At 41.6% G+C, this 25,179-nt stretch overlaps 1 protein-coding gene across 2 annotated transcripts in view; it reads right to left on the bottom strand.

Moving 5' to 3' along the window:
- The window catches only part of TP53BP1 (tumor protein p53 binding protein 1), a 118,157-nt gene that overhangs the window by 89,913 nt on the left and 3,065 nt on the right, over positions 1–25,179 (bottom strand). The window contains exons 2-3 of one of the 2 annotated variants that reach the window (XM_008059625.1): positions 944–1,133; positions 181–365 (exon numbers count right to left, since the gene is read on the bottom strand). In XM_008059625.1, coding sequence (XP_008057816.1) covers positions 181–365; positions 944–950 — 192 coding nt within the window. In that variant the 5' untranslated portion in view covers positions 951–1,133. The remainder of the gene's footprint in view (positions 1–180; positions 366–943; positions 1,134–25,179) is intronic. The other variant, XM_021713138.1, reaches the window with a different exon arrangement.

Genomic DNA, 25,179 nt, shown 5'->3' with positions numbered 1-25,179 from the left:
TAATATCCCACTATATATGAAATAGTCCAAAATGAGACACACTATTTGTGTACAGGTTGATTTCAGTTTTCCAACCAACTTTATCCAAAAGATAGTGTTCTTCTAAATACTTATGTTTGCTGGTTGCTCTAGATTGTTTTTAAAACCTGCTCAGTCATTTTTAAACAAGAGATAACTCACCAACACAGGGTTCTCTTTGTGCGTCTGTAGATTAAGAAGGTGTCGAGAGAGCACACCGAAGTGAGACCCAGAATCATCTTCTAGAACCTGGCTTTCAGGCTGAGAATCTTCAATTATCAGGCAAGGAGTATCTTGCTGAGAGAAATCTGAATCCAACTGACTTCCAGTAGGGTCCATCTGCTCCCCTGGAATGGAATAACAAAAGATCAGTTCTGTGTAACCTACTAGCCTTCCTCACGCAGTCTGAGCCTAAATAATGGGAGCGGAAGTAAAGAGCAGGGAAAGGGGACCAATCCAGGACTCCTCCAATTAGAACATTATATCTATAACCACTGCAAGTACTTTCCCTACCATGCCTCCAAGCCCCCGATTCCTCGTTATTTACAATAAACCGACCTAACCCTCCCTCCCTTTTTCATCACCTTCCCGTAGACACCCTTTCCCCTCCTTCCTAACCTCTTCTCTCCCCGCCCCTTTTTGTATCCCCCCGACAACTCTCTCTACATCCTTCTGGCGCCTCTACCATACCCCAAAAGGCTGCTTGTAATCTTTCTTCGCCAGAACTCTCGCAGCCTTTTAGGCTTCCTCACGACCACCCAGCCTTCCTAGCTACCGCTTCCCCACCCCCTCCTCAGGCCCTCCAACCCCTTCCCCGTCACCGCCGCCATGCTTGCCACCCCGCCCCCTCCGGTCAGCCATCCCTTCAGACCCGAAACCCAGGTCTTCAGAGCCGACCGCGCCCTCATTTTTCTCCAAACAGTACCAGGCATCCCAGCGGGAGGTCCCCAGCGCTCGAGCTAGACGTCTCTGCACGCTCCCCAGGTCCCTCCAGCTCGATCCCCAGGTCGCCGCTGTCGCCACCGCCGCCACCGGCCGTGAACTCCCCCTTTTCTCGTCGCGTCACGCAATGTCGGATCGCCCATTCGCTGCTGCTACCCGCCACTCAAGAAATTCTGTGGATGATAGGTGGCTGAGGCGGAGTGCCCCGCCCCACGTCAGAAAAAGGAAGACGGCGGCGCGTTTCCATGGCAGCACGGACGTTGCAGGCCCTCCCCCTAGTAGAGCCAGAGAATGACAGTATCCTTGAACCGAAGGGACCTTGAGAGGGCGTGAAATATAGTCCCCTGCCTCCAGGACTATTGTATTAACCATACTCAAACATTTGGGCATCTCTACTTGCTTTCTATCGTCCATGCACCGTAAGGTCCCTTCCGTCACCCTCTTCCACAGAGAAGAGAGTTTCCCGGCTTTCTAATAAAAGGGCAAAGAAGAGGATTGAGAATGGCTAGTACTTCTGAGCTGGTGGAATCGAAGAGAGAAGACCCTTTCCTCTCTAACACAGGGTTAACCTGTGTTGATCAGGGTTCCTTTTGTGAGCCTATACCCTGAATTCAAGGGCCTGACATTATGTCTCTGGCAGTTTGGGGAAGGGGGTGTTTTTTGTTTTTACAATGTCTGAGGGCTCCAGTAAGCCATATTTCTTCCCATTGCCCTTCCCAGCCTAGGACGTATTTCAAGCTTCACATTTGTTTATTGTTGCCCTATATTTTATGGGATTGCATCCTACAGAGATCACAGCCCCAGATACACTTTGCACCTCCCTCAGAGAGAATTGAGCACCATGATTCTCAAACTTCATGGTGAAGAGAACAGCTGCCGACCCTTCTTAACCAGATGACCTCAAAGATCCCCCCCCAAGCCCCTAGATTCTATTATCCTAATTATGGTGCCAGTGTCTTATAGAGGGTGTGGCATCTGTGACAAGTATTAATGAACTAGGCTCCATGACGCATATGTGTTTGTTTGTCTACTTTTGACTTTTTTTTTTCCCTAGTCTGATTGGATCTGGGATAGAATTCTAGCCAGAGCAGCTGTCAATAGGGAAAGCACCTTGCACAGTACCAAGCATATACGAGTACATAGTAGGCATTCAGTAGGAGGTAATTTTTTCTCTCTATCCCAAGCTCAGATTATTTAGGTACAGTGCAACCATGATTCTCCATTTCTGTAAGTGTCCAATCCAGCACTTGATATAGATAAAGCTGAAATGGAGCTTCCTACCAGTCTTCTCCCTGCTGCTATACACTACCATGATCATATTTTCCAAAACAAAATCAAAGCATGTTGTCAGTGTATATGTTATTTATGGGAACAAAAGGACTGGCTCTTTGAAATCAAACTGTCCTGAAAACTCTAGACTCTATTGTTGCTATAACTTGAATATAATTAGGGTCCCCAGAATGTTTTTTTGTTTGTTTGTTTGTTTGTTTGTTTTTTGAGTTGGAGTCTCACTCTGTCGCCCAGATTGGAGTGCAGTGGCCGCTCCCGGCCACCGCAGCCTCGACTTGCTGGGCTCCGGCGATCCTTCCGCCTCAGCCTTCCAAGTAGCTGGAACTACAGGTGCGCGCTACCACGCCCGGCTGATTTTTTGATTTATTGTAGAGATGAGGTCTCGCTGCCCAGGTGGGTCTCGAACCTGCGGGCTCAGGCAATCCACTCACTTCAGCCTCCCAAAGGCGCGGGATTACAGGCTGAGCCACTGAGCCCGGCTCCAGAATGTTTTATTAGCAAAACTAAAATGAAATGGACCACACAGAGACACATCTCACGTCTTAATCTTAAAATTATTTATAATTGACTCCTCTCAGTCTCCACTCCTAATGCTGCAGAAGACCAGTGACCAAATACATGTAATCCTAAGAGGACCTGGTCAAGTCAATATTAACTACACTAGATGGACAAAGTGAGTTCATCTGCTCACTTTGAAAGAGCACAAACAACTAGGTTCTGTTATGGACAAGTTGTGACCTTGATACCCATAAAATCCCCAAAGTCACCATCTTTTTTTATTCCCCAACCTGCTACTGCATTTCTCCCTCCCCAAGTGAAACATAAAGAGGTCTTTTTGATTATTTGACAAAAAAACTGTTACTCAAAACTCATAAAACTAAAAAGGGAAATTAAACAACAAACATGACTAAAAACAAATAGATAAATAAATGAGCCTAAACCATTCTCATCACTAAATAAAACAAGGATCCTTTAAAAAAAAGACTGTGATGAAAAACTGAATTCCTTGTAAGGCAGTGTGGCAATGAAATTCATCATTAAATGATCCAGAAAAACAGAAACTACAAGCAGAACTGTTACCCACTAAGGCTGTGACTGATGGCAGCTACATGAGCCCAAAGCTTTTATTGACTCCTAAACTGCAAAGGACCACTAGCACATCTACCTATTTATAGGTACATCTTTATCTAAGCCATCTTAGACAGAGAAATCTAATTACCTCTAAAGTTTTCCCAGAGAAAAAAACTTCACCAGATACTATGTTAATTTGCTTTAAAGTTTAACAAACTTCACTGTCAGAAATTTTTCTTCTAATCTTCTAAATCCTTTATTCTACAGCTAACCACCATTTCCTCTCATGTTGTCTTTTTTTTTTTTGAGTTGGAGTCTCATTCTGTCCCTCAGACTGGAGTGCAGTGGCATGCTCCCGGTCACCGCAGCCTCAATTTGCTGGGCTCCGGCGATCCCTCTGCCTCCGCCTTCCAAGTAGCTGGAACTACAGGCATGCGCTACCACATCCAGCTAATTTTTTGATTTATTGTAGAGATGAGGTCTCACCAAGTTGCCCAGGCGGGTCTCGAACCCGCGGGCTCAGGCAATCCACTCACAGCCTCCCAAAGTGCAGGATTACAGGCTGAGCCACCGAGCCAGCTTCATGTTGTCTTTAACTGGTACCTCTAAAATCTGGATAGATGTCACTAAATTGAGGTAATCTCATTTTGTCCTATAATTCCATAATATATTTTAACCAATCAGATAACAAACATAAATGCTACGTGACAATCTTTCCGTCTTTTTCTGAGGTTTCCTCACAGGCTTCTCAAAGCAAAAGAACTCCAGCCACTTTATTCTTCCCTCACAGGTTGTTGGGGGTTTTTTGTGTTTTATTTTGTTTCGTTTTGTTTTTTGTGTCCAAGTCTTACTCTGTCACCACGGCTGGAATGCAATAACAGAAACAAAGCTCACCGCAGCCTTGAACTGGGCTCAGATGATTCTTCTGCCTCAGCCTCCCAAATAGCTGGGCCTATAGGCACACACCACCATGCCCATCTTTCCGTCATAGTTATTATTTACTAACCTTTAAATTTGCTTCATGGTCCTAAAGAAACTCAGTTTTAGAGCTCAGTGGTGGAGAACTCTACTTGGGAAAATCTGACAAGTACTGAATCTAATGATAGAAAAACAATTATATATCTCTTTTAAACTGTAATATTAAAGTATCACATGCTTAGTTGTAGTTAATCTATAATTGATTCTGACCCCTAGCCCACCTTCTGTTGCACTTGGACCTACACAACCATGTCCAATCATATACCAATAATAAAATTAATTAATAACATGCATTACATTTTTTTTGTTGTTTTTTTGAGTTGGAGTCTCACTCTGTCACCCAGACTGGAGTGCAGTGGCTGCTCCCGGCCACCGCAGCCTCGACCTGCTGGGCTCCGGCAATCCTGCCTCAGCCTTCCAAGTAGCCGGAACTGCAGGCACACGCTACCACGCCCAGCTAATTTTTGATTTATTGTAGAGATGAGGTCTCGCCAAGTTGCCCAGGCGGGTCTCGAACCCGCGGGCTCAGGCAATCCACTCACCTCAGCCTCCCAAAGACGCGGGATTACAGGCTGAGCCACCGAGCCCGGCTCATGTATTACATTTTTACTATATGGCAGATAGTGTGCTGCTTTACATTTATTATATTACCTAATAGCCTCATAACTCTATGAGGGTTACCTATGAGTAAACTAAGGCTTAGAGAGATGAATTAATTTGTACAGTGTTTCAGAGACAGAACTTGAACCCAATCTGTATAACTGCAGAGGTTTTATATATCCATGACTGAGGAGGAGGAGTGACAAACTACAAAAGAGTTGACATAAAGCTTTGTTTTTTTGTTTTAAAATGTATTTTTATCTGAATACTGAATATGGGTGTCCCTAGTGTTCTAAGGACTCATAATAATTAAAATAATGTAAAGAAATCAGAAGAAACTGCAAAATTGTCAACTTCATAATCACAACCTTATGAAGAAACTAAGTCAACAAAAAGGTGATGATATAATTAAAAATGTGAAAATCAAATTGCTTAAGGCAGTCATTAATTGCTTTGGTACTATATTAACCTCCTAGCTCTAGGCTGATACAATTGTAGATACCTGCAATCCCAGCAGAAGCAATGCCAACTGATGTGTATCTTATCTTATCTTTACAGAACTTCTTCCTGTTAATTTTCTTAAGTAAACTTCTTATTTTGAAAAAATTTCAGAGCAACAGAAAAGTTTCAAAAATAGTATAATTACCTCTCATAGACACTTCACTTAGATTTACATATTGTTAACATTTTTGCCACATTCCTCTTGTTCATCTTTTTTAATTGTGGTAAAATATATATAGCATAAAATGTACCATTTTAACCATGTTTAAGTTTACAGTTCAGTGGCATTAAGTATATTCACATTATTGTGCAACCACCCATCTCCAGAATGTTTTCATCTTCCCAAACTGAAGCTCTATAACTCATTAAACAATAACTCCCCATTCCTCCCTTTCCCCAGCCACTGGCAACCACCATTATATTTTCTGTTTCTATGAATCTGCCTACTCTAGTATCCTATATAAGTGGAATCATACAATATTTGTTCTTTTGGCTTACTTCATTCTGTGAATCTTCAAGTTTCATCCATGTTGTAACATGTATCAGAAATTCCTTTGTCTTTAAGGCTGAATAATATTCCACTGTATGTGTACATCACATTTGGTTTATCACCCCTATTCATTTTAACCTCTTTCTGAACTTTCCAGAGACCCCAACTCTGCCACACCTAGGTACAGATGAAGCTCTGGAGGCACACTAGCAGCACTATGCCAACTCGGCACACAGCTGCCCCTTTCAGGTATCTTAATTTCCAGGCCAGCCAATCAGCTGTGAGAAAGATTGACCCTCTCTCAGAAACACAATACCAAGCACAGTTTTGACCGCAGTATTAGCTGCAGTTTTCTCCTCTCCATCTTTTCAAATATTCCATCCAGGCTGAGTGTGGTGACTCACGCTTGTAATCCCAGCACTTTGGGAGGTGGAGGTGAGAGGATTGCCTGAGCCCAGGGGTTCAAGACAAGCCTGGGCAGCTTGGCAAGACCTTGTCTCTACAATAAATCAAAAAATTCGCTGGGTGTGGTGGCGCACATCTGTGGTTGGAAGGCTACTTGGAAGGTTGAGGTGGAAGGAGCGCCTGAGCCCAGCAGGTCGAGGCTGCAGTGGCTGAACATGTGACTGCACTCCAGCCTGGGCAGCAGAGTAAGACAACAACTCAAAAACAAAACTAACAAACAAATATTTCGTCCAAAGAACTCAAATCCCAGGAATCATTTACCTGGAAAGGGAAAGGAAGAAACAGAAAAGTGTGATATAAGAAGGAAGAAAACTGTGGAATTCCTGCCTATTTGAATATTGATGCCATCTCCCTTTCTTCTGACTTCCTCCCTCTTCTTACAGAAGTACTCGTATCTCCACCTTGGAGTAGCATCTCCATTCTACTTCTCTACCTTTGCAATCTGCCTTCAACCTCCATAAATTGAGTGCCCAGCACAATTCCAGACACAAAGCAGTTACTCTAAAATGTTTAATGGCTGATTCCAAAATTTTCTTGTCAAATTACCTCATTATATTTGATGCTGTTTGATGTCGTTGCCAATTCTCTCCTCCTTAAAATTCTCTTCCTGTGACTCTAGAGACCCTGATTCTCCTCCTCCAGCTCAGTTTCCTTTCTAACATCTAACTTCCTGCAAGCCAGTATGAGAGGATAAAAATTGAGTGATATCAACATGTCCTAGCACTAATGAACCTTGAAAACAGTATGCTAAGTGAAATAAGCCAGCATAAAAGGGCAATATTGTATGATTCCACTTATATGAGGTACCTAAAAAAAGGAAATTCATAGAGACAGAAAATAGAATGGTGGTTGCTGGGAGCTAGGAGAAGGGAGAAGTGAGGAGTTGTTTAATAAGTTTCAGTTTGGGATGATGAAAAAGTTCTGGGAGGCCAGGCGCAGTGGCTCATGCCTATTATCCCAGCACTTTGGGAGATGGAGACAAGAGGATTGCCCGAGCCCAGGAGGTCAAGTCCAGCCTGGCAACTTGGCAAGACCTCATCTCTACAATAAATCAAAAAATTAGCCAGGCATGGTGGCACACGCCCGTAGTTCTAGCTACTTGGAAGACTGAGGTGGAAGGACCACCTGAACACAGCAGGTCGAAGCTGCAGTGGCCGTGAGCGTGTCACTGCACCCCAGCCTGGGCGACAGAGTGAGACTGTAACAAAAAAAAAGAAAGAAAGAAGGAAAAATTTCTGGAAATGGGTAGTGGTGATGGTTGCACAACAATGTAAATGTACTTAATGTCACTGAAGCTAAAATGGTTATAATGGTAAGGTTTATGTTATGTGAATTTAACTACAGTTAAAAGATTTTCCATAACACAAAACTAAATTTTAATATGTAAAGATGTATTCCTAGATCATAAAAATGTTTTAATAACAAGATTACAGTAAAAGTCAGAATGAATGATTAATTTTAGAGGGGATAGTGGTGTTATAATTCATTAGGGGGCATGTGAGGTACTCAGAAATGTTCTATTTTTTATTACTTGGGCATTACTCAGGTATACTATTTATAATTCATAAATGTATACATTCATATCTTATTCACTTTATATGTGTTATATTTACAATAAAGATAATTCAAAATAAATATCATTGATGCTGGTGGTAAAAAAGGAGGGTATTTACATGGCCTCAAAGTATCTTCCTAAAATGTACTGAATTATTACAAAGAGAAAAGTGGTAAATTTGCAGTGAAGAAAACTGGTATTCACCAACTTAACTAAATGATACTAGTTAACATCATCAGTATTGGGACAAAATGCCAACAGTGTCACTTGAAATGATGCACTGAAGATACAACATCACTTTCTGGGCCATTGCCTTGCTAGACTCTGGTGTGGTCATTTGCTCTTTGAGCTATGGCTCTCTCCATGCTTCCTGGCTTTGGCCCTCTTCCCCACCTTGTGGAGGTGAATCTTCTCTCTGCCTTCTCTTTTTCATTCTAATTTATTTTTAAATAAACTATATTTTTTAATCTAAAAAATTATATTTCTGCCCAAAATGCATAACCTGAATCTAATCATGAGAAAGCATCAGATAGACCCTGAAGGGTGCTCTACAAATAAATGGCCCATATTCTTCAAAGAGAGAGAAAGAAAAAAAGAGAGAGTGAGAAAGTGTGGGGAGGAGGGGCAGAGAGAGATATGTTGCCAATGCCAAGGATGACGAAGAAAGACTAAAGAAATGTTCCAGATTTGAGAGGACTGTAAAGACAAGACCATGAAGTGCAACATGTGATCCAGAATTGAATCCTGGACCAGAAATTGGGTTTCCTTCTTCTATAAATGACTCTAATGAAAGCACCAGTGATGTCTGAATAAGATCTATAGATTATATAATCGTTTTTAAATCAGTGTTATTTCCCTGATCTGAATAATTACACTGTGGCTATGTAAAAAAAGAAGAAGAAAGAGAATAGTATCAAGTTATCCAAGAATGAAGCTGGGCAAACTTGGTACTAAGCAAAACTGTAAAAAACGTTAACTTGCACCTAATATAGGAATAAGATGAGGGTGAGAGAAGGAATATTCTTAGAGCCTTTGGAAACTGCCAGAAGTCAGAGCCAGGATGGTAGAAGGTGAGAAAAGTTTGTTTTGCAGATTACAAAAAAAAAAAAGCAGCTACTCCTAAACTCTTAAATCCCAATGATGAGAAGGGAGTTTTTATGTTCTAGAGCTGAGAAATAAAAAAGAATATAAGAGAACACTTAAGAGGACAAGGAAGCCACCATGTCCTAGTGTGAAATGTTTACTCATCTTCTAAGGTAAGTGTGTGTATATATAATGTCACATGCATACAGTGCCTAGTCTTGGATCCTATCTCCCATGTCATCACTGCCCCTTCCCACTTCATTCTGAATCACCTGACCCATATCCCTTCTATAGCATCTTGGGTACAGTTGGGTCTCAAAGGCTGATCTGGGCTGCACAGAGGTAGTATGCTAACTAGTGGCAAGAATAATAGTAATACATTTTGGCCCAGCTAACATATAAGCTCACCACATACAGTCTCGAACTCAAAGCCAGAGCAAGTCAGAAAACCCATAACCTTGACCGAAAATTTACTCACAAACTCAAGTTCATTGATTAATTTCAATTCACTTACAAGCAAGATACCATATTGGCTCCATGGAGGTGGAAGAGAGGACGCATGGTATAAACATGAGCAAGATCTAATTTTTAGCTTCAAGGAACTTACAATCTCTAGAGGATATAAGACATATACAAATAACTCTAATACAAATAAATATAATTATTGATTAAAAAATCTAAAGAATAATGAATATTTAGTAACCATGTATTATGTTCCAAGTTCTAGCTACTTTCATTTTCTTGTTTTTCTTTTTTCTTTCTTTTTTTTTTTTTGTGGGGGACGGAAACAGCATCTGTCTCTCTCTCTCTCTCTCTCTCTCTCTCTCTCTCTCTCTCTCTCTCTCACCCAGGCTAAAGTGCAGTGGCACAATCATGGTTCACTGGAGCCTTGACCTTCTGGGGTCAAGCCCTTACACCGCAGCCTCCCGAGTAGTTGGGGCTTTGGGCTCAGGCCACCATGCCCAGCTAATTTTTTATTTTATTTTTTTTTGAGTCAGAGTCTCACTCTGTCACCCAGACTGGAGTGCAGTGGTCGCTCCCAGCCACTGCAGCCTCGCCCTGCTGGGCTCTGGCGATCCTTCCGCCTCAGCCTTCCAAGTAGCTGGAACTACTTTTGATTTATTGTAGAGATGAGGTCTCACCAAGTTGCCCAGGCGGGTCTCGAACCCACGGGCTCAGGCAATCCACTCGCCTCACCCTCCCAAGGCGTGGGATTATAGGCTGAGCCACAGAGCCCAGCCCAGCTAATTTTTTATATTTTTTGTAGAAATGGAATCTTGCTGTGTTGCTCAGGCTGGTCTCGAACTCCTGGCCTCAAGCAATCCTCTCACTCCTTTCTTGATCTCATCCTGTCTCATTGCTATAAATACCATCTATATGCCAATGATTCTCAACTTCATATCTTCAGCCCACATCTCTCTTCCAAATCTCAAACTTGTATATCTAATTGCCTATTCAATATCTCTACTTGGATGTCCAATTAACATCTCAAACTCAATATACTTAAAATTGAATTTATCTTTTTTTTATACCAAACCTGCTCCACCTTTAGCTTTCCCCATTTCAGGTGATGACAACTTTATCCTTCCAGTTGCTTATAACAAAAAGCTTAGACTTTCTTTAATAGAAAAAAAATGTAAAGCCTATGTACTTATCATCCAACTTCAACAATTATCAACAAATGCCCAATCTTATTTCATCTATGTCCCCACCCAATTCCTCACAACTGATTATTTCTAAGTAAATCCCAGATAGTATATAGTTTTATCCATAAACACTTGGATGTGTATCTAAAATATACAGAATCTTTTAAACATAACAACATCATTAATGCACCCAAATAAAATGAACAGTAACAATATTTTCAAATATCTAGTGTTCAAATTTCTCCAATTGTCTCACAATTTTTTTTACAGTTCCAAATGAAGTTTATACATTATCTTAAGTTACTTTTAATCTGTAAGTTTTCTGTCTATTTTATTTCCTACAGTGTGTTTGTTGACAAAGGCCATTTGTTCTGCAATATTTAAGACATTATGAATTTTTCTGATTCATTCCTAGGATTTCATTTAATGTATTTCTTTTTCCCTTTTATTTTCTATAAATGAGCAGTTAGAATACAGGCCATTTGTTCTGCAATATTTAAGACATTATGAATTTTTCTGATTCATTCCTAGGATTTCATTTAATGTATTTCTTTTTCCCTTTTATTTTCTATAAATGAGCAGTTAGATATAAAAAACTTTGTTCAGATTCATGGTTTTTTTTTTTTGCAAGAATACTTCATAAGTGGTAGAGCATACTTCCTATTATACCTCATCAGGAGACACATAACATCTGGATGAGTGTTATTTTTGTTTTGTTAAAATTGATTAATAGGTTAAAAAATGCAGCTACGGCCGGGCTCGGTGGCTCAGCCTGTAATCCCAGCACTTTGGGAGGCTGAGATGAGTGGATTGCCTGGGCCCGCGGGTTCGAGACCCGCCTGGGCAACTTGGTGAGACCTCATCTCCACTATAAATAAAAAACTAACCGGGTGTAGTAGCGCGCGCCTGTAGTTCCAGCTACTTGGAAGGCTGAGGAGGAAGGATCGCCGGAGCCCAGCAGGTCGAGGCTGCTGTGGCCGGGAGCGGCCATTGCACTCCAGTCTGGGTGACGGAGTGAGACTCCAACTCAAAAAAAAAAAAAAATGCTGCTACATTTTTACCAGATAGTTTGGTAGTCACTGATAATCACTGATAATCATTGGCCTAGATGCATTATTTCACTAGGGGTTGCAAAATGGTAATATTCTAATTTTAACAAACTGTGCTCATTTTTTAGCTGTATTCTATAAAGAACTTCCTCCTCATCAAGTATTTGATTACCTAAGGAAAGGCATGATATATGCTTGATTCTTTATTTACTAGTTTTTTTAAAATGATGAGTTGGTTCTCTAGCATACTCCAAAGATGACTAATGACATTTTTGTTTTTAGTATAATTATGAAGTATAATTAGTATGATTATTTTAACATATTTTGGTGTGTCTTAACCCAAATGTCACTATTACTTGTTATTGTTTGTTGTTATTGCACTCACTGCAATAATCAATGCATATTGTGCTACCTTTGGACTAGGAGAATCCTCTCAGGTTAGCTCCAGAGTCCTTTTGACATGATTCCAGTAGTCTTTGTTGGCTTCCGTGCTTTCTAGTATAACAAGCTGTTCCAGGTTCATCCCGTATAAGCCCCAGACTTGGAATCAGATGTTTTTCTAAAGAGCCCAGGTTCATTTTAGTAGAAGATGCTACTTAGAGACCACAATTTAGATGGTTTGAAAGCTCACTGATTGCTACTAGATTGGTCATTGCTTGGCTTTTTCCAATTAAATTTTAGGACTTCAGGGATTTTACCCACCTTCTTCAATTCATATTTGTATCCCGTTCTCTTATGATCAACCTCTTGTTCCTGATAACATTAACCTAATTTGTTTGCTTTATGTAACCATTTCAAAAAGCACATCAATATTTTTACTAATGAGATGATAAAACAGTATAACATTTCTTTGAGGTTGATTTTTTTCCCATAGGGTATATCCCATTAAAAATGAGCATTACTGTAACTTACTGCATTTTAAAGTCATTTGAAGTAATAACTCTAGTTTAATAAAGTTATACCAATTTCTTTCCTTTCATTTTATTTGGGGGGGATTGGAGTCTCACTCTGTCACCCAGGCTGGAATGCAGTGGTACACTCATGGCCACTGCAACCTCGACATTCTGGGCTTATGTGATCCTACCGCTTCAGCCTTCCAAATAGCTGGAACTACAGGTATGCACCATCACGCTCAGCTAATGTTTTCATTATAGAGACAAGGTCTCACCATGTTGCCCAGGATGGTTTGGAACCCGTGGGCTCAGGCAATCCTCTCGCCTCCGCCTCCTAGGCCAATGATTATCAGTGACTACCAAACTACAGGCATGAGCCACTGCGCCAGGCTTATTTCTGTTTATTTATTTATTTATTTATTTTTGTTTATTTTATTTGTTTTTGAGTTGGAGTCTCACTGTCGCCCAGGTTGGAGTGCAGTGGCACACTCACAGCCACCGCAGCCTCGACTTGCTGGGTTCAGACGATCCTTCTGCCCTCAGCCTTCCAAGTAGCTAGAACTACAGACATGCGCACCGCGCCTGGCTTATTTTTTGATTTATTGTAGAGACAAGATCTCACCAAGTTGCCCAAGCTGGTCTCAAACCCCTGAGCTCAGGCAATCCTTTCGCCTCTGCCTCTCAAAGTACTGGGAATACAAGCTTAAGCCAAAGCACCCAGCCTACTTTTCTTTTTTTAGATAGCGTCCTGGTCTGTGGCCAAGGCCAGAGTGCAGTGGTATAGTCATAGCTCACTGCAGCCCCGAACTCCTGGGCTCAAGTGACTCTCCTGCCTCAGACTTCCAAAGTGCTAGGATTACAGGCATGAGTCACCATGCCTGAAACTTGTTTTTGATTTTCAGTTACTGCTTTATTTTGATTTTTTTATTGAGGTAAAATTTAAATAGAGTGAAATGCACAGCTTTTAATTGTGTAATTTTATGGTCTTTGACAAATGTATACAGCTGTGAAATCTACATATCAATCAATATATAGAACATTTTCATCATTCCAGAGAGTTTTTCATGGCCCCTTGTAGTCAAAACCCATTCCTCAAGGCAATCACATTGTAACTCCTATCACCATAGATTAATTTTGCCTAGTCTAAGATTTTTTTTATAAATGGAATCACACAGTATGTGGTCTTTTGTGTCCAGGTTCTTTTGCTTAACATAACATTTTGCATGTGGCTGCATGCATCAGTTCATTCTTTTTTATTGCTCAATAGTATTCTATTGTATACATGTACTATAATTGTTTCATCAATTCTTCTATTACTACATTTTTTTCAGTTGTTTCAGTTTTTTGTTTTGGGGGGGCTTTTTTTTAGTACGAGTCTCACTTTGTTGCCCAGGCTGGAGTGCAGTGGCACGCTGCTTACGGCCACCACAGCCTTGACTGCTGGGCTCAGGCGATCCTTCCATCTCAGCTTTCCAAGTAGCTGGAACTACAGGCATGCGTGACCACACCCAGCTAATTTTTCTTGATTTAATGTAGAGATGAGTTTTCACCAAGTTGCCTAATCTGGTTTCAAGCCCCTGGGCTCAGGCAATTCTCTCACCTCAGCCTCCTAAAGTGTTGGGATTATAGGCTGTTTTAGACTATTAGAAATAAAGCAACTATAAACATTTATGAACAATTCTTTTTGTGTACATTTTTTTATTTCTCTTGGATAACTGGGAGTGGAAATGCTAGACCATAGGACAGGCGCTTTTTTCACTTTATGAGAAACTTCCAGTTTTCTAAAATGATTTTGTAATTTTTTTTTTTTTTTTTTGAGTTGGAGTCTCACTCTGTCGCCCAGACTGGAGTGCAGTGGCCGCTCCCAGTCACCACAGCCTCGACCTGCTGGGCTCCGGCAATCCTTCCACCTCAGCCTTCCGAGTAGCCGGAATTACAGGCACGCGCTACCATGCCCGGCTGATTTTTTGATTTATTGTAGAGATGGGGGTCTCGCCAAGTTGCCCAGGCAGGTCTCTATCCCGCAGGCTCAGGCAATCCACTCACCTCAGCCTCCCAAAGGCGCGGGATTACAGGCTGAGCCACCGAGCCCAGCTGATTTTGTAATTTTATACTTCCACTAACAACAAATGAAAGTTTCAGGTGCTCTGCATACTAACAAACACTTGATAATGTCAGTATGAAATGGTATCTTACAGTGTCAACTTTATATATAATTTATATACAATAAAATGGGCTTATTTTAAGTGTAGAGTTTGATGAGATCAACAAATATGTATACAAACATATGTATGTGAAGCTATTACTCCAATCAAATATAGAACTTGTGTTTTTATTTGAGTCAGGGGTCTCACTCTCACCTAGGCTGGAGTGCAATGGCACAATCATGGCTTACACAGCCTTGACCTCCTGCATTCAAGTGATCCTTCTGCCTCAGCCTCCTGAGTAGCTGGGAGTGCACCACCACACCCAGCTAATTTTTTATTTTTTGTAGAGAAGAGATCTTCCTACGTTGCCTAAGTTGGTTTCCAACACCTGGGCTCAAGCAATTCTCCCACCTTGGCCTCCCAAAGTGCTGGGATTTCAGGCATGAGCCATTGCCCAGTCAAATACATAAAACATTTTATTTATTTATTTACTTATTTATTATTTGAGTCGAGATCTCACTCTGTCACCCAGAGCTACAGTGCAGTGGCACAATCACTGCTCACTATAGCCTCAACTTCCTGGGCTAAGGCAATCTTTTTACCTCAGCCTTTCGAGTACCTGAGATTACTGGCACATGCCGCTTCACCCGGCTAATTAAAAAAAAAATTTTTTTTTTAGTCAGAGTCTCACTCTGTCACCCAGGCTGGAGTGCAGTGGCATGCTCACGGTCACCACAGCCTCAGTGAGCTGGGTTCAGGTGATCCTTCTGCTTCAGCCTTCCAAGTAGGTGGAAATGCACGTGTGTACCACCATGCCCAGATAATTTTGATTTATTGTAGGGACAAACTTGCCATGTTGCCCAGGCTAGTCTTCAACCCATAAAATTAAAGTGCTTTTAATTTTTATGTAGCGATGAAGTCTCAGTATGTTGCCTAGGAGGGTTTCAAACTCTTAGGCTTAAGCAATCCTCTCGCCTCAGCCTCCCAAAGTGCTGAGATTACAGGCAAAAGCCATTGCACCTGACCAAATATAGAACATTTTAATCATCCCAAAAAGTTTCCCTGTGTCCTTTGTGATCAGATCAATTCCCAGCCCCAGGCAACCACTTATTTGTTTTCTGTCACTGTAGATTAGTTTTGTCCATTCTAGAATTTCATATAAACTTATTTATGCAGTATGTATTTGTAGCAGTCATGAAAATGTGCCACAGACAACTGCTTTCAGACAGTATAAATAACTGATGGCTCTAACTGCTGCCCTTCTGCATCTACCACATTCGTATCAAAGCTACCCTTTCTATAGGCTGATCCTAGCCAATGCTTGAGCACAGCAGGCTACAAGGCAGGTCCATTCTTTGAGATACAAGATTTCTTCAGCAGGTGCTTCTGGCTTAAGGAAGCTTTACTGACCCAGCCAAAACTTTCTTAGAACTATGCTTTAGGGCCAGGCTTGGTGGTTCAGCCTGTAATCCCACGCTTTGGGAGGCCGAGGTGAGTGGATTGCTGGAGCCCACGGGTTCGAGACTCGCCTGGGCAACTTGGCAAGACCTCATCTCTACAATAAATAAAAAAATTAGCCGAGCGTGGTAGTGTGCGCCTGTAGTTCCAGCTACTTGGAAGGCTGAGGTGGAAGGATCACTGGAACCCAGCAGGTCGAGGCTGCGGTGGCCGGGAGCAGCCACTGCATTCCAGTCTGGGCAACAGAGTGAGACTCCAACTCAAAAAAAAAAAAAAGAACTATGCTGTAGAATAAGACTCTTCCTCTCCAATCCTTCTCCCTTCCCTCTCTCCTTCCACAGATATCAGACCCACTTCTTAGTCTGAACGCTCTCCCTGCATTCTGTTGATGACTTTCTGTGATGGTTTAAAATATAGTCAGTCATCAGCCAGGCACAGTGGCTCTCGCCTGTAATCCCAGCACTTTGGGAGGTGGAGGTGAGAGGACTGCCTGAGCCCAGGGTTCGAGACCAGCCTGGGCAACTTGATGAGCCCTCGTTCCTACAATAAATTAAAATAAAATTAGCTGGGCGTGGTAGCACATTGCCTGAAGTTCCAGCTACTTGGAAGGCTGAGGTGAAAGGATCACCTGAACCCAGAAGGTCAGGATTGCAGTGACCATGAGCGGGCCACTGCACTCCAGCCTGGGTGACAGAGTGAGACTCTGACTCAAAAAATAAAATTAAAAATAAAATTAAAATAAAATATAGTCAGCCATCAACATATGTGGGTTCCGCATTTGTAGATTCAACCAACTATGGATAAAAAATATTCAGAATTTTAAAAAAAGGATGGCTGCATGTCTACTGAATATATATAGATTTTTTTCCTTGTTGTTATTTCCAAAACAATACAATGTAACTATTCGCATAGCATTTTCATTGTAGTAGGTATTATAGGCAATCTAGAGATGATTTAATATATATGGGAGGATATGCATAGGTTATATATCCAACACTATACTATATATATAAGAGACTTGAGCATCTGTGGATTTTGTATCCATGGGGGTCCTGAAACCAATTCCCATTGTCATCAGGGGGCAACTGTATATTCACAAACTATTTGACACTCCCTGCAAAAGGTAGAGCCAGTTTTCCTCCTCTTGAGAGCAGACTGGATTTAATGACTTGCTTCTAATAAGTATAATATATAATCAGGCAAAAGTGATAGTGTTTGACTTCCAACACTGTCATAAAAGGCATTGTGGCTCTGTTGCTCTCTCGGATCACTTGCTTTAGGAAAAGCCAGCTTCTATGTCATGATACTCAAGTAGACTTTAGGAGCTTAGGTGAGGAGCTAAGACTTGCTGCCAACAGCCTTGTGGGTGAGCTATCTTGAAAGCAAATCATCCAGCCTCAGTCAAGCCTTCAGATTTCTACAATCTCAACTAACATCTTTGACTGTTTCACAGGAAACCCTAGGTCAAAACCACCCAATTAAGATGCTCCTGGATTTCAAATCCTTAGAAACTCACTATGTGAGATAATATTTATTTTGAGCAGCTAAGTTTGGGGGTAATTTTTTTCAAAGCAACATATAATATACTCCCCCAATAAATCTCTTACACATCTGATAATGTCTTAGCATCTACTTCTCAGGATACCCAACCAACACAGTACTCTATGTCTGGTTTCTTTCATTCAGTTTTTTATTTTCATCTGTATTTTGTGTATATTCATAATTCGTTTCTTTTTATCACTAGTAGTATTCTACTACACAAAGGTACCACAATTTGCTTATTCATTCTCTTCTTAAGGAACATTGTGGATTGTTTCCAGTTTTCAGCTATTGATGAATACAGTTACTATGAACATTTACTACAAGTCTTTTTGTGGACATATGTGTTTTCATATTTGTTGAGTAAATGCTTAAGAGTGGAATTGCTAGGTCACAGGGTAACTCCTTGTTTAATTTTAGAAGAAACTTCCAAATATGTTTCTAAAGTAGTAATAATGATTTATACTACCATTAGTAGTATATGAGAGTTTTATTTGTTCCATCCTTGCCAACATTTTGTGTTATTGGCTTTAAAATTTTTGTACTTCATGTATGTTAAGTGATATTGCACCATGATTTTGATTTGCATTTCCCGAAGACTAATGACGTTAAGTACTTTTCAAGCACTTATTGCCCATTTGCATATCTTCTTTTGTGAAAATCCATTCAAGCTGGGCTTGGTGGCTCAGCCTGTAATCCCGCAACTTTGATAGGCTGAGATGAGTGGATTGTCTGAGCCTGTGGGTTTGAGACCTGCCCGGGCAACTTGGCGAGACCTCATCTCTACGATAAATCAAAATGAGCTGGGCATGGTAGCGCGCGCCTGTAGTTCCAGCTACTTGGAAGGCTGAGGCAGAAGGATTGCCGGAGCCCAGCAGGTCGAGGCTGCGGTGGCCGGGAGCGGCCACTGCACTCCAGTCTGGGTGACAGAGGGAGACTCCAACTCAAAAACAAAAACAAAAAAATATTTTCATTTATGTAAAACATCTAAAGTCAAATCTTCAAAATAAGGCACATTTGAGGCTGGTCACGGTGCCTCACGCCTGTAATCCCAGCACTTTGAGAGGCTGAGGGAAGAGGGTTGCTTGAGCCCCGGAGTTCAAGAACAGCCTGGGCAACATAGCAAGATCGCATCTCTACAAAAAAAAAAAAAAAAAAAAGCTGGATGTGGTGACACATGCCTGTAGGTCCACTACATAGAAGGCTGAGGTGGAAGGATTGCCTGAGTCTAAGAGTTTGAGGCTAAAGCTGCAGTGAGCCATGATTGTGCCACTGCACTCCTACACTCAAAAAGTCTACTTTCCATCCCTGGCTGCTGCTTCACAATCTGCTTATTCTCTCCTTTTAAAGGTAACAATTTTTTCCTTCTTTTTATGTTTTTGGTTTCTCTTGGAGTCTTTTTTTCTTTTTCTTTTTTTTTTTAGAGACAAGATCTTGCTATGTTGTCCAGGCTGGTCTTGAATTCTTGGGCTCAAGCAATCTGCCTGCCTTGGTCTCCCAAAGTGCTGGGATTATAGGTGTGAGCCACTGTGTCCGGCCTAGAATCATTATTTTCTTTTTCTCTTATCCCTCATTTGATCAGGTAGGGAATCAGGCTGATTTAAAATATCATGTCTAGAATCCCAGAGATTCTCACCATCTCCACTGACATCACTCTGATCTGAGTTATATCATTGCTCACCCAGATTACTGCAAACTCCTTGACTGGATTCCCACTTTAATCCTCACAACTCCTTCAGTCTATTCTCAACACAGCAGCAAAATGATCCTGTAGAAATCTAAGTTGAATTATATCACTCCTCTGTTCAAAAGCCTACAAATGTTCCCCACTTCACTCAGAGTAAAAGTTAAATTCCTAACAATGCCAGCAAGACCCTATGTGATCTAGCCCCTATTATCCCTCTGATCTCACCCTATTCCGCTTTATCTCACTCCTCCGCTCCAGGTATTCCTTGAATGTGCCAGGCATACTGCTACCTTAGGAACTCTGTACTGGCTATCTTCTCTGCCTATAAGACTCTTCTGCCAAATTCCAACGGCTAACACCCTCACAGCTTTCAAACCTTTGCTCAAGTCTCACTTTTTCAGTAAAAACTACCCTGACCACTCTATTTAAAACTGCAACACTTTCTAGCCCTGACACCACTCCTCCCCATCATCACACTCCCATCAGCACTCCCAATCACCCTTCACTACTCAAAAAAATTTTTTTTAATTTATTTTTTACTTTTTTTTTTTTTTTTTAGTTGAAGTCTCACTCTGTCGCCCAGACTGGAGTGCAGTGGCACGTTCCCGGCCACTGCAGCCTCGACCTGCTGGGCTCCGGCGATCCTTCCACTCAGCCTTCCAAGTAGCTGGAACTACAGGCGTGTGCTACCACGCTCGGCTAATTTTTTGATTTATTGTAGAGATGAGGTCTTGCCAAGTTGCCCAGGTGGGCCTCGAACCCACGGGCTCAGGCAATCCACTCACCTCAGCCTCCCAAAGCGCGGGATTACAGGCTGAGCCACCAAGCCCGGCCTATTTTTTACTTTTTTGAATTGGAGTCTCACTCTGTCGCTCAGGCTGGACTGCAGAGGCATGCTCATGGCCACTGCAGCCTCTGCTGGGCTCAGGTGATTCTTCCACCTCAGCCTTCCAAGCAGCTGGAACTACAGGCATGCACCACCATGCCTGACTAAATTTTTGATTTATTGTAGAAATGAGATCTCGCCAAGTTGCCCAGGCTGATCTTATACCTGTGGGCTCAGGCAATCTTCTCACCTTGGCCTCCCAAAGTACTGGAATTATAGGCGTAAGCCACCTTGCCCAGTCCCCCAGAATTTTTTTAGAGCCAGCATCTCACTATGTTGTCCGGGCTAGACTCAAACTCTTGGCCTCAAATGATCCTCCCACCCTAGCCTCCCAAGTAGCTAGGACTCTAGATATATGCTGCTGTACCCCAGTCCTATTTTCTATTTTTTGCCATAGCAACGATCATTTACTGACATACTTTTTACTTATTATATTTATTGTTTATTATCTGTCTTTCCCTTTAGAATGTAAGCACCACTAAAGGAAAGGCCTCTGTGTGTTCCATTTGTTGGCACACAGTAAGTACTCATAAATACTACTGAATGAATGAATTCCAGGCATTGTACTAAGCATATTTAAAAAGCTGTCCTTTATAGCAACTTGGATGGACTTAGAGTCTATAAGTGATCTATCACAGAAACAAAAAACAGTCTATGAGTGATCTATCACAGAAACAAAAAACTGAGTATCACATGTTCTCATTAAAAAGCGGATCTTGATCGACTACCATAATACTATAAGAAAAGTTTTGGTAGTAGTAGGAAACTGTGGGGGAGGGGAGAGGGAGGAGGGATTGATAGTAGTGGGAATCTGTGGGGGGATACACCTCATCAACAAGGGTACCTTCATAATAAACACTCGTACATCTAACCCTGAATTGTACCCCACGTCTTTAAAATTAAAAAAAAAAGAAAAGCTGTCCCGAGCATGCAAACAGAGTAAGACTCTGACTCAAATAAATAAATAAATAAATACATGATGTCCCACTTAATTCTCAAAATAACCTTCATAAGGTGGGGTGCTAGTATTATACTTTTACAGATGAAGAAACTGAAGCACAGAGAAGGTAAGCAACTTGCCAAAGTTTACATAGTTGGTAAGTAAGGAAGCCAGTCTCATAGAAGCAGCTTTTTGAGTTAGGTCATACTCCTTAAATCCTTTGTGGAATGAGATGAAACTTATTCCACAAATAAGGTAAATCACTTAGGTAAAGGTAAATAAATAAATCCCTATGTGAGAATTAAGGGGGAACAAAACATTCAGGGAAAAAGGAACAGTCTGATCATAAAATACAAGAATGACTGAGGGAAAGGCAAGTGGTGCAGACTGACTCAATGAAAGGGTTAATACAGGATATCTGCAGGAGGTAATGTTGGAAAGGGAAGTTAGGGCATATTATGAAGAATCTTCAAGAAAGATGGCTGAGTGTGGTGGCTCATGGCTGTAATCCCAGTGCTTTAGGAGGCTGGGGCAGGAGAATCCCTTGAGGCCAGGAGTTAGAGGCCAGTCTGGTCAACATACAGAAAATGTTTAAGAAAAGAATTACTTGTAATCTCAGCACCTTGAGAGGCAGACTCAAAAAACTGAAATAATTAGCTGGGCATGATGACATGTGCTAGATACTTGGAAGGCTGAGGCAGGAAGAGATACTTAGTCCTAGATACTTGGAAGGCTGAGGCAGGAAGAGTGTTTGAGCCCAGGAGTTCAAGGTAAGCTATGATCATGTCACTATATTACACAGCCTAGGCAACAGAGCAAGACTCTGTCTCTAAAATTAAAAAAAGAAGAAAGGAAAAGAAAAAGAAAACATTAATGAGAAGGAAGACAAAATATTTGTGATTTTGTAATATGAAAAGGGAAAAATGTTTCTTAAACCCAAGCATTCCTTGAAGTAAAATAACTCCCTTCTATGAATACTTTGGGGAAAAAAAAGAGATGCAAAATCTAAAAATCTAATTCACACATGGATATGGTCTCAAAGCTAAATTATACATTTAGGTTTGGACTATCTTTACTATCGTCATCTTCACTATAAAAAGAATCCTGACCAGGCACAGTGGCTCAAGCCTATAATCCCAGCACTTTGGGAGGCGGAGGTGAGAGGAATGCCTGAGTTTAGGGGTTCAAGACCAGCCTGGGCAACTTGCTGAGACCTCATCTCTACAATAAATCAAAAATTAGCCAGGCATGGGGGTGCTACTTGGAAGGCTGAGGCGGAAGGATTGCCTGAGTCTAGTGGGTTGAGGCTGTGGTGGCCGTGAGCGTGCCTCTGCACTCCAGTCTGTGAAACTCTCACTCAAAAAAAAAGAATTCTTAGAGAACCCTGCAGGAAGAGGTAGCTTTGCTCAGACTAAAGGAAAAGATGGTGTCTGGGGTCACAGTCAAACACTACCGTATATCTTACAGGCCATCAGAATGAATAAGGGAAGATGGTTCTGATAAGTGCTTTTTTCTTCACCTTGGGAATCACTTTCTTTTTTTTTTTTGAGTTGGAGTCTCACTCTGTCACCCAGACTGGTGCTCCCGGCCACCGCAGCCTTGACCTGCTGGGCTCCGGCGATTCTTCCACCTCAGCCTTTCAAGTAGCTGGAACTACAGGCGCGCGCTCCCATGCCTGGCTCATTTTGATTTTTTTTTTTTATTATTGTAGAGATGAGGTCTCGCCAAGTTGCCCAGGCGGGTCTCGAACCCGTGGGCTCAAGCAATCCATTCACCTCAGCCTCCCAAAGGCGCGGGATTACAGGCTGAGTCACCGAGCTGGCTGGGAATCACTTTCTAAAGTAAAAGAATGTAGGAAGTGAGAGAGGGAAAAGGGGAAATGTCTTCATTGTCCTTTGCAATGCTCTGCAGGGGGAAGGTAAACCAGTGCTTTTGCTCTACCCGTTTACCTAATATGAACAAATTATTAGGAAAATTATTCAACAAATACGTATTGTGAGCCTCCTCTGTGGTCCAAACATAGTAATCAATGCAGATTTCTTCCCCATCTCAACCTTTTCACAGATTATTTTTCTCAGAGACTTTTTAGAGGTTACTTCATTACATGCCTTTGCAGATAAACCAGCTGTTTATGCTAAGAGGTGACCCTATGGCTCCTGGCATGCATTATGATCATAGTATTTTCCCCAAAAGCCAAGGATAAGCCTCTGACACAGCAATTCTGTAATCCAACACGCCTCTCTCAGTGTAAAGAACGCTTCATAGGCAAAATTGGGTACAGGGTGGGAATCTGAGCTGCATGCAGCTCTCTTTGGATATTTTGGTTGGTAAGACCATGCAATCCAGCAGAGCATGCTGGAGTTCTGCCAGATGAGCTCAGACCCCCAGAAAAACTAATGACATTCTTCAGGCTAGAGGGAAGAGAGGAGTCAGCATCTTTTCTTTATGAATTACCAGAGCAGTCTTAAATCTTATACAGACCCCAAGCATTTAAAGGATTATGATGTCCTGTCCTATACATACATAATTCAAAATGAGTATAATTGATTGCAATAAATCTCTGATTTCCTCATGAGGACAACTTCAATATTTTATTTTAAATACCAAATGTGAAATTATTTTTTAAAAACATATAGCTGGGCATGGTGGCATGCATCTGTAATCTCAGCCCTTTGGGAGACTGAGGCAGGAGGATCACTTGAGCCAAGAGTTTGAAACCAGCCTGGGCAACATAATGCGATCCTGTCTTTATTTTTTTTTTTAAATGTAGAGATGTAGAGGTGCCCCTCTCTTCTTCTTAGAGGATATTTAATTTACATATTGGGTAATTTATCACTAATTATAAAATGATGAAGGTAGCTGAGAATTCCCTAACTAGCTTAAACTTAGCCAAGGTTACAATATTTTTCATACCATTTGAGATTTCTACTATCTTCTGCCTTGTACTCACTCCAGTGCATACCAAAGGAAAGAGCCTAAAATAGTGCCTTCTTCTTACACCTCTTCTAACCTTTCCTTTCAGTGGTGGATCCTTAGAGATGCCTTCCACAATTGAAGGGTCCTTCATCACAAATAGTTCAAAAGCATTGGTTATACCACTGTATCTGCCAAGATTGTTCAAGAAGCTACAGAATAGGGGAATTCCCATATGATCATATCTGGTCTTACCAGAGTCAACAGTTAAATGAAACACCACAGTGAACTCCATAGCCATGGCTACTACTTTTATCTCTCAATCATGCATTTCACAGGCCCCTAGGATACCCTTGGATGGGCCTTTGAATAACATCCTTTTACTACTGGACTTTTGCCACAGCACACTGGACTTCTGCCACAGCACACTATTCCAAAATACAAAATATGTTTTTATATTCTTCGCAACTCATATATTTTTTTGTTCAGCTTTCTGTGTCTTGTACATATGTGTCATAGTGTTTTCTGTCTTTGAAAAATTCTGGAGCATAGACGCTAACAAGCTAACACTCCACAGTTTTCTTTTTTTGAATGAGTCAGAATCTCACTCTGTTACCTAGGCTGGTGGAGTGCAGTGGCATGATCATGGCTCAACTGCTCACCACAGCCTCAACCTCCTGAGATCAGGCAATCCTTTCACCTCAGCCTCCCAAGTAGCTGGCACTACAAGCACACGCCACCAAACCCAGCTAATTTTAAATTTTTTTTGTAGCGATGAAATTTCACTATATTGCCTAGGCTGGTCTCAAACTCCTGGGCTCAAGGAACCCTCACACCTTGGTCTCCCAAAGTGCTGGGATTACAAGCGTGAGCCACTGCACCTGGCCATTTTTTTTTCTTTATTTTTGAGTTGGAGTCTCACTCTGTCGCCCAGAATGGAGTGCAGTGGCCTGGCCACTGCAGCCTCGAGCTGCTGGGCTCTGGCGATCCTTCCACCTCAGCCTTCCGAGTAGCCGGAATTACAGGCA

Source organism: Carlito syrichta, unplaced genomic scaffold (genome assembly GCF_000164805.1).
Source record: "Carlito syrichta isolate Samal-C Ts95f unplaced genomic scaffold, Tarsius_syrichta-2.0.1 Scaffold304305, whole genome shotgun sequence".
Lineage (NCBI taxonomy): Eukaryota > Metazoa > Chordata > Mammalia > Primates > Tarsiidae > Carlito > Carlito syrichta.
The sequence above is the reverse complement of the archived record's forward strand: the minus strand, read 5'-3'. Positions and strand labels throughout refer to the sequence as shown.